The sequence below is a fragment of the Oncorhynchus nerka genome, unplaced genomic scaffold (assembly GCF_034236695.1).
Source record: "Oncorhynchus nerka isolate Pitt River unplaced genomic scaffold, Oner_Uvic_2.0 unplaced_scaffold_408, whole genome shotgun sequence".
Lineage (NCBI taxonomy): Eukaryota > Metazoa > Chordata > Actinopteri > Salmoniformes > Salmonidae > Oncorhynchus > Oncorhynchus nerka.
Window position 1 is genome coordinate 175,993 of NW_027040491.1, and position 10,000 is coordinate 185,992.

At 47.4% G+C, this 10,000-nt stretch overlaps 2 protein-coding genes across 2 annotated transcripts in view; one reads left to right on the plus strand and one right to left on the minus strand.

Moving 5' to 3' along the window:
- Positions 1–1,669, minus strand: part of LOC135571275 (dynactin subunit 5-like) — an 11,019-nt gene extending 9,350 nt beyond the window's left edge. The window contains exon 1 of the mRNA XM_065017059.1: positions 1,620–1,669. Within this exon, the coding sequence (XP_064873131.1) occupies positions 1,620–1,669 (50 nt within the window). The remainder of the gene's footprint in view (positions 1–1,619) is intronic.
- A 96-nt stretch (positions 1,670–1,765) lies between these two features.
- On the plus strand, positions 1,766–9,242 carry LOC135571274 (dynactin subunit 5-like). Its single transcript, XM_065017057.1, has 4 exons — positions 1,766–1,930; positions 7,266–7,368; positions 7,940–8,039; positions 8,604–9,242. Exons 1-3 carry the CDS (start codon positions 1,781–1,783, stop codon positions 8,035–8,037), a joined length of 351 nt encoding a protein of 116 aa, XP_064873129.1. The 5' UTR covers positions 1,766–1,780; the 3' UTR covers positions 8,038–8,039; positions 8,604–9,242.
- Positions 9,243–10,000: the final 758 nt, after the last annotated feature.

The following is a 10,000-nucleotide window of genomic DNA, read 5'->3' on the forward strand; positions in this document are numbered from 1 at the left end:
GACCAGGGACTCCTCTTCTAGACCAGGGGACTCCTCTTCTAGACCAGGGGACTCCTCTTCTAGACCAGGGGTCTCCTCTTCTAGACCAGGGGTCTCCTCTTCTAGACCAGGGGACTCCTCTTCTAGACCAGGGGACTCCTCTTCTAGATAGGGGTCTCCTCTTCTAGACCAGGGGTCTCCTCTTCTAGACCAGGGTCTCCTCTTCTAGACCAGGGTCTCCATCCTCTTCTAGACCAGGGTCTCCATCCTCTTCTAGACCAGGGGTCTCCATCCTCTTCTAGACCAGGGGTCTCCATCCTCTTCTAGACCAGGGGACTCCTTTTCTAGACCAGGGGACTCCTCTTCTAACCAGGGTCTCCAACCTATTCTACACCAGGGGCCTCCATCTTCTTCTAGACTAGGGGTCTCCTCTTCTAGACCAGGGGTCTCCTCTTCTAGACCAGGGGTCTCCATCTTCTTCTAGACTAGGGGTCTCCTCTTCTAGACCAGGGGTCTCCTCTTCTAGACCAGGGGTCTCCTCTTCTAGACCAGGGGTCTCCTCTTCTAGACCAGGGGTCTCCATCTTCTTCTAGACCAGGGGTCTCCATCTTCTTCTAGACCAGGGGTCTCCATCTTCTTCTAGACCAGGGGACTCCTTTTCTAGACCAGGGGTCTCCAACCTATTCTACACCAGGGGCCTCCATCCTCTTCTAGACCAGGGGTCTCCATCTTCTTCTAGACTAGGGGTCTCCTCTTCTAGACCAGGGGTCTCCATCTTCTTCTAGACCAGGGGTCTCCATCTTCTTCTAGACCAGGGGTCTCCATCTTCTTCTAGACCAGGGGTCTCCATCTTCTTCTAGACCAGGGGTCTCCTCTTCTAGACTAGGGGTCTCCTCTTCTAGACTAGGGGTCTCCTCTTCTAGACTAGGGGACTCCTTTTCTAGACCAGGGGTCTCCAACCTATTCTACACCAGGGGCCTCCATCCTCTTCTAGACCAGGGGTCTCCATCTTCTTCTAGACCAGGGGTCTCCTCTTCTAGACTAGGGGTCTCCTCTTCTAGACTAGGGGACTCCTTTTCTAGACCAGGGGTCTCCAACCTATTCTAGACCAGGGGTCTCCTCTTCTAGACTAGGGGTCTCCTCTTCTAGACCAGGGGTCTCCTCTTCTAGACTAGGGGTCTCCTCTTCTAGACCAGGGGTCTCCTCTTCTAGACCAGGGGTCTCCTCTTCTAGACCAGGGGCCTCCTCTTCTAGACCAGGGGCCTCCATCCTCTTCTAGACCAGGGGTCTCCATCTTCTTCTAGACCAGGGGTCTCCATCTTCTTCTAGACCAGGGGTCTCCATCTTCTTCTAGACCAGGGGTCTCCAACCTTTTCGAGCTACTTAAAAAAATTAAACGTGTTTCTACTGTTTAGGTCTACTGCTGAAGCACATCACGACAGAGTTCGAGAGGAATGACCTCTGACCCCTCCCCCTCTTTCCCCCCCTCCCAGAGTGGCCTTCTTCCCTCTACACATCGGAGACCATGTGTTTATAGAGGAATGATCTCTGACCCCTTGTCCTCTTTCCCCCCCTCCCAGAGTGGCCTTCTTCCCACTACACATCGGAGACCATGTGTTTATAGAGGAATGACCTCTGACCCCTTGTCCTCTTTCCCCCCTCCCAGAGTGGCCTTCTTCCCTCTACACATCGGAGACCATGTGTTTATAGAGGAATGATCTCTGACCCCTCCCCCTCTTTCCCCCCCTCCCAGAGTGGCCTTCTTCCCTCTACACATCGGAGACCATGTGTTTATAGAGGAATGATCTCTGACCCCTCCCCCTCTTTCCCCCCTCCCAGAGTGGCCTTCTTCCCTCTACACATCGGAGACCATGTGTTTATAGAGGAAGACTGTGTGGTGAACGCTGCTCAGATCGGATCTTACGTTCACATCGGGAAGAACTGTGTCATCGTGAGTTACACACACTCACAGAGTAACACACACACACACTCACAGAGTTACACACACTCACAGAGTTACACACACACACTCACAGAGTAACACACACACACTCACAGAGTTACACACACACACTCACAGAGTAACACACACACACTCACAGAGTAACACACACACACACTCACAGAGTAACACACACACACTCACAGAGTAACACACACTCAGAGTTACACACACACACTCACAGAGTAACACACACACACTCACAGAGTTACACACACACACTCACAGAGTTACACACACACACTCACAGAGTTACACACACTCACAGAGTAACACACACACACTCACAGAGTTACACACACTCACAGAGTAACACACACACTCACACACTCACAGAGTAACACACACACACTCAGAGTTACACACACACTCACAGAGTTACACACACACACACTCACAGAGTTACACACACACTCACAGAGTAACACACACACACTCACAGAGTAACACACACTCACAGAGTTACACACACTCACAGAGTTACACACACTCACAGAGTTACACACACTCACAGAGTTACACACACTCACAGAGTAACACACACACACTCACAGAGTAACACACACACACTCACAGAGTAACACACACACTCACAGAGTAACACACACACACACACTCACAGAGTAACACACACACACTCACAGAGTAACACACACACACTCACAGAGTTACACACACTCACAGAGTTACACACACTCACAGAGTTACACACACACTCACAGAGTTACACACACACACTCACAGAGTTACACACACACACTCACAGAGTTACACACACACACAGAGTTACACACATGCACAGAGTTACACACACTCACTCACAGAGTAACACACACACACTCACAGAGTAACACACACACACTCACAGAGTAACACACTCACAGAGTTACACACACTCACAGAGTTACACACACTCACAGAGTTACACACACACTCACAGAGTTACACACACACACTCACAGAGTTACACACACACACACTCACAGAGTTACACACACACACTCACAGAGTTACACACACACACTCACAGAGTTACACACACACTCACAGAGTTACACACACACTCACAGAGTTACACACACACTCACAGAGTTACACACACTCACAGAGTTACACACACTCACAGAGTAACACACACTCACAGAGTTACACACACACTCACAGAGTTACACACACACTCACAGAGTTACACACACACACTCACAGAGTAACACACACACTCACAGAGTTACACACACACACTCACAGAGTAACACACACACACTCACAGAGTAACACACACACTCACAGAGTAACACACACACACTCACAGAGTTACACACACAGAGTTACACACACACACTCACAGAGTTACACACACACACTCACAGAGTTACACACACACACTCACAGAGTAACACACACACACAGTCACACACACACAGTCACACACACTCACAGAGTTACACACACTCACAGAGTAACACACACTCACAGAGTAACACACACACACTCACAGAGTAACACACACACACTCACAGAGTAACACACACACACTCACAGAGTAACACACACACACTCACAGAGTAACACACACACACTCACAGAGTAACACACACACACTCACAGAGTTACACACACTCACAGAGTAACACACACTCACAGAGTAACACACAGTCACACACACACACAGTCACACACACACACAGTCACACACAGAGTTACACACACACACAGTCACACACACTCACAGAGTAACACACACTCACAGAGTAACACACACTCACAGAGTAACACACAGTCACACACACTCACAGAGTACACACACACTCACAGAGTTACACACACTCACAGAGTAACACACACACACACAGAGTTACACACACACACAGAGTTACACACACACACAGAGTTACACACACACAGAGTTACACACACACTCACAGAGTTACACACACACTCACAGAGTTACACACACACACACAGAGTTACACACACACACACAGAGTTACACACACACACACAGAGTTACACACACACACACACACACACACACAGAGTTACACACACACACACACACAGAGTTACACACACACACACACACAGAGTTACACACACACACACAGAGTAACACACACACACACAGTAACACACACAGAGTAACACACACACACACACACAGAGTTACACACACACACACTGGCCGAGGGAACATTCAGGTCCTAAATCTGGGTCATGTGATGCTCGGAACGAAAACATTTCACTGTCCCTGTCGGGCTAGTTGGGTCCATGTTCTACTAGTCTGGTCTGAACAGTACTAGTCTCTGTCTAGTTGGGTCCATGTTCTACTAGTCTGGTCTGAACAGTACTAGTCTCTGTCTAGTTGGGTCCATGTTCTACTAGTCTGGTCTGAACAGTGTTCTACTAGTCTGGTCTGAACAGTACTAGTCTCTGTCTAGTTGGGTCCATGTTCTACTAGTCTGGTCTGAACAGTACTAGTCTCTGTCTAGTTGGGTCCATGTTCTACTAGTCTGGTCTGAACAGTACTAGTCTCTGTCTAGTTGGGTCCATGTTCTAGTAGCCTGGTCTGAACAGTACTAGTCTCTGTCTAGTTGGGTCCATGTTCTACTAGTCTGGTCTGAACAGTACTAGTCTCTGTCTAGTTGGGTCCATGTTCTACTAGTCTGGTCTGAACAGTGTTCTACTACTCTCTGAACAGTCTAGTTGTCTAGTTACCATGTTCTACTAGTCTGGTCTGAACAGTACTAGTCTCTGTCTAGTTGGGTCCATGTTCTACTAGTCTGGTCTGAACAGTACTAGTCTCTGTCTAGTTGGGTCCATGTTCTACTCACAGTCTGGTCTGAACAGTACTAGTCTCTGTCTAGTTGGGTCCATGTTCTACTAGTCTGGTCTGAACAGTACTAGTCTCTGTCTTGTTGGGTCCATGTTCTACTAGTCTGGTCTGAACAGTACTAGTCTCTGTCTAGTTGGGTCCATGTTCTACTAGTCTGGTCTGAACAGTACTAGTCTCTGTCTAGTTGGGTCCATGTTCTACTAGTCTGGTCTGAACAGTACTAGTCTCTGTCTAGTTGGGTCCATGTTCTACTAGTCTGGTCTGAACAGTACTAGTCTCTGTCTAGTTGGGTCCATGTTCTACTAGTCTGGTCTGAACAGTACTAGTCTCTGTCTAGTTGGGTCCATGTTCTACTAGTCTGGTCTGAACAGTACTAGTCTCTGTCTAGTTGGGTCCATGTTCTACTAGTCTGGTCTGAACAGTACTAGTCTCTGTCTAGTTGGGTCCATGTTCTACTAGTCTGGTCTGAACAGTACTAGTCTCTGTCTAGTTGGGTCCATGTTCTACTAGTCTGGTCTGAACAGTACTAGTTCTGTCTAGTTGGGTCCATGTTCTACTAGTCTGGTCTGAACAGTACTAGTCTCTGTCTAGTTGGGTCCATGTTCTACTAGTCTGGTCTGAACAGTACTAGTCTCTGTCTAGTTGGGTCCATGTTCTACTAGTCTGGTCTGAACAGTACTAGTCTCTGTCTAGTTGGGTCCATGTTCTACTAGTCTGGTCTGAACAGTACTAGTCTCTGTCTAGTTGGGTCCATGTTCTACTAGTCTGGTCTGAACAGTACTAGTCTCTGTCTAGTTGGGTCCATGTTCTACTAGTCTGGTCTGAACAGTACTAGTCTCTGTCTAGTTGGGTCCATGTTCTACTAGTCTGGTCTGAACAGTACTAGTCTCTGTCTAGTTGGGTCCATGTTCTACTAGTCTGGTCTGAACAGTACTAGTCTCTGTCTAGTTGGGTCCATGTTCTACTAGCCTGGTCTGAACAGTACTAGTCTCTGTCTAGTTGGGTCCATGTTCTACTAGTCTGGTCTGAACAGTACTAGTCTCTGTCTAGTTGGGTCCATGTTCTACTAGTCTGGTCTGAACAGTACTAGTCTCTGTCTAGTTGGGTCCATGTTCTACTAGCCTGGTCTGAACAGTACTAGTCTCTGTCTAGTCTCTGTCTAGTTGGGTCCATGTTCTACTAGTCTGGTCTGAACAGTGTTCTACTAGTCTGGTCTGAACAGTACTAGTCTCTGTCTAGTTGGGTCCATGTTCTACTAGTCTGGTCTGAACAGTACTAGTCTCTGTCTAGTTGGGTCCATGTTCTACTAGTCTGGTCTGAACAGTACTAGTCTCTGTCTAGTTGGGTCCATGTTCTACTAGCTGGTCTGAACAGTACTAGTCTCTGTCTAGTTGGGTCCATGTTCTACTAGTCTGGTCTGAACAGTACTAGTCTCTGTCTAGTTGGGTCCATGTTCTACTAGTCTGGTCTGAACAGTACTAGTCTCTGTCTAGTTGGGTCCATGTTCTACTAGTCTGGTCTGAACAGTACTAGTCTCTGTCTAGTTGGGTCCATGTTCTACTAGTCTGGTCTGAACAGTACTAGTCTCTGTCTAGTTGGGTCCATGTTCTACTAGTCTGGTCTGAACAGTACTAGTCTCTGTCTAGTTGGGTCCATGTTCTACTAGTCTGGTCTGAACAGTACTAGTCTCTGTCTAGTTGGGTCCATGTTCTACTAGTCTGGTCTGAACAGTACTAGTCTCTGTCTAGTTGGGTCCATGTTCTACTAGTCTGGTCTGAACAGTACTAGTCTCTGTCTTGTTGGGTCCATGTTCTACTAGTCTGGTCTGAACAGTACTAGTCTCTGTCTAGTTGGGTCCATGTTCTACTAGTCTGGTCTGAACAGTACTAGTCTCTGTCTAGTTGGGTCCATGTTCTACTAGTCTGGTCTGAACAGTACTAGTCTCTGTCTAGTTGGGTCCATGTTCTACTAGTCTGGTCTGAACAGTACTAGTCTCTGTCTTGTTGGGTCCATGTTCTACTAGTCTGGTCTGAACAGTGTTCTACTAGTCTGGTCTGAACAGTACTAGTCTAGTTGGGTCCGTGTTCTACTAGTCTGGTCTGAACAGTACTAGTCTCTGTCTAGTTGGGTCCATGTTCTACTAGCCTGGTCTGAACAGTGTTCTACTAGTCTGGTCTGAACAGTACTAGTCTCTGTCTAGTTGGGTCTGATTGTATTTATTTCAGGGTAGTCACATGACTGTAGTTTGTATCATCACATGACGGTGGTGTTCTGTAGAGGTTCTGTTGTGATGTCACAATGGGGGTAGTGTGTTCTGTCAACATATGAAATGTCACTCCTACACCGACTGGTTGTTCATGTTGTTTCTGTTGCTCCAGGCAACGGTCGCCACTGTATCTGGTTGATAATGCTGTGTGTGTGTGTGTGTGTGTGTGTGTGTGTGTGTTCCAGGGCCGGCGGTGTGTGTTGAAGGATTGTTGTAAGATCCTAGACAACACAGTTCTTCCTCCTGAGACCGTGGTTCCTCCCTTCACCGTGTTCTCAGGATGCCCAGGTCAGAACACACCCTCCTCTCTTCTACCTCCCCCTCTTTCCTCCTCTTCTACCTCCCCCTCCCCCCCCCTCTACTTCCTCCTCCCCCTCTCTCCCTCTTCTGCCTCTACCTCCCCCTCTACCTCCCCCTCTACTTCCTCCTCTACCTTCTGCCTCTACCTCCCCCTCTACCCTCCCCCTCTACTTCCTCCTCTACCTTCCCCCTCTCTCCCCTCTTCTGCCTCTACCTCCCCCTCTATCCTCCCCCTCTACTTCCTCCTCTACCTCTGCCTCTACCTCCCCCTCTACCCTCCCCCTCTACTTCCTCCTCTACCTTCCCCCTCTCTCCCCTCTTCTGCCTCTACCTCCCCCTCTACCCCCCTCTACTTCCTCCCCCATACTCGTAAAAAAAAAACTCCTAGTCGATGACATCAGCGTTTTGGCATATGTAGACACTGGTATGGTGCTGGAGATGATGAATGAGCCTGAAAAGTGATGGATTTTGTCTTCAACTCTTTCTAACTGGTGTCTCTTCCCCACTCTTCCTCCTCCGCCTCTTCTACATCCTCCTCTTCCTCCTCTCTCTCTCCCAGGTCTGTTTTCAGGAGAGCTCCCAGAATGTACCCAGGACCTGATGATTGATGTGACCAAGAGTTACTACCAGAAATTCCTCTCTCTCAGCCAGATATAACCCTTATAACCCTACCTTAACCTATCCTACCTTAACCTACCCTACCTTAACCTACCCTACCTTAACCTACCTTAACCTACCCTACCTTAACCTACCCTCCCTTAACCTACCCTACCTTAACCTACCTTAACCTACCCTACATTAACCTACCTTACCTTAACCTACCCTACCTAAACCTACCCTACCTTAACCTACCCTAAACCTACCCTACCTAACCTACCCTACCTTAACCTACCTTACCTTAACCTACCTACCTACCCTAACCTACCTTAACCTACCATTTAACCTACCTTAACCTACCAACCTACCCCACCTTAACCTACCCTACCTTAACCTACCCCTACCTTAACCTACCCCACCTTAACCTGCCTACCTTAACCTAACCTACCTAACCTACCTACCTTAACCTACCCTGCCTACCACCTTAACCTAACCTACCTACCTTAACCTACCCTACCTTAACCTACCTACCTTAACCTACCCTAACCTACCTAACCTACCCCATATAACCTACCTTAACCTACCCTGCAACCTACCCTACCTTAACCTACCCTACCTTAACCTACCTTACCTTAACCTACCCTACCTTAACCTACCTTAACCTACCATACCTTAACCTACCCTACCTTAACCTACCCTACCTTAACCTACCTTACCTTAACCTACCTTACCTTAACCTACCCCACCTTAACCTACCCTAACCTACACTATACAGATATAACCCCTTAACCTACCTTACCTTAACCTACCCTACCTTAACCTACCTTAACCTACCCTACCTTAACCTACCTTACCTTAACCTACCTTACCTTAACCTACCCCACCTTAACCTACCCCACCTTAACCTACCTTACCTTAACCTACCTTACCTTAACCTACCCTACCTTAACCTACCTTACCTTAACCTACCTTACCTTAACCTACCCTAACCTACACTATACAGATATAACACCTTAACCTACCCCACCTTAACCTACCCCACCTTAACCTACCCTACCTTAACCTACCCCACCTTAACCTACCCTAACCTACACTATACAGATATAACCCCTTAACCTACCCCACCTTAACCTACCCCACCTTAACCTACCCTACCTTAACCTACCCTACCTTAACCTACCCTACCTTAACCTACCCTACTCTGCTCAACACTATCCGATCCTTGTTCTGCCCAGCATTGAAAATAAAAATATGTTCTTAACTGACTTGCCTAGTTAAATAACGGACAAATTAATAAATTATACGTAGATTCTTTCATGATCGAAAGTGGCACGAAGTCTGACGAGTTCCTTTCAACTACGACTTTGATTTTAAGACCAAATAGGAACTCAACAGTGTTTGGCGTAAACAACAGAGTTATACACCTCAGTTATGTTGCTCTCTGGCGCCATCATGTGGGGACTGCTGAGAATACAGTCAATATTAAAGACATGTTAGTCTGGCGCCATCCTGTGGGGACTGCTGAGAATACAGTCAATATTAAAGACATGTTAGTCTGGCGCCATCCTGTGGGGACTGCTGAGAATACAGTCAATATTAAAGCATGCCATCCTGTGGGGACTGCTGAGAATACAGTCAATATTAAAGACATGTTGCTCTCTAGCGCCATCCTGTGGGGACTGCTGAGAATACAGTCAATATTAAAGACATGTTAATCTCTCTTGTTTAAAGCGCCATCCTGTGGGGACTGCTGAGAATACAGTCAATATTAAAGACATGTTGCTCTCTGGCGCCATCCTGTGGGGACTGGAGAATACAGTCAATATTAAAGACATGTTACTGATCCTGTGGGGACACAGTCAATATTAAAGACATGTTGCTCTCTGGCGCCATCCTGTGGGGACTGCTGAGAATACAGTCAATATTAAAGACATGTTGCTCTCTGGCGCCATCCTGTGGGGACTGCTGAGAATACAGTCAATATTAAAGACACGTTGCTCTCTGGCGCCATCCTGTGGGGACT

Bases quoted from the DNA above. Each gene is read 5' to 3' on its own strand.
- LOC135571274 (XM_065017057.1), top strand. From the start codon at position 1,781: ATGATCTCTGACCCCTCCCCCTCTTTCCCCCCTCCCAGAGTGGCCTTC. The intron at 1,931-7,265 runs GTGAGTTACACA...TGTGTGTTCCAG, and splicing joins TCGGGAAGAACTGTGTCATC to GGCCGGCGGTGTGTGTTGAA. The intron at 7,369-7,939 runs GTCAGAACACAC...TCTCTCTCCCAG, and splicing joins CGTGTTCTCAGGATGCCCAG to GTCTGTTTTCAGGAGAGCTC.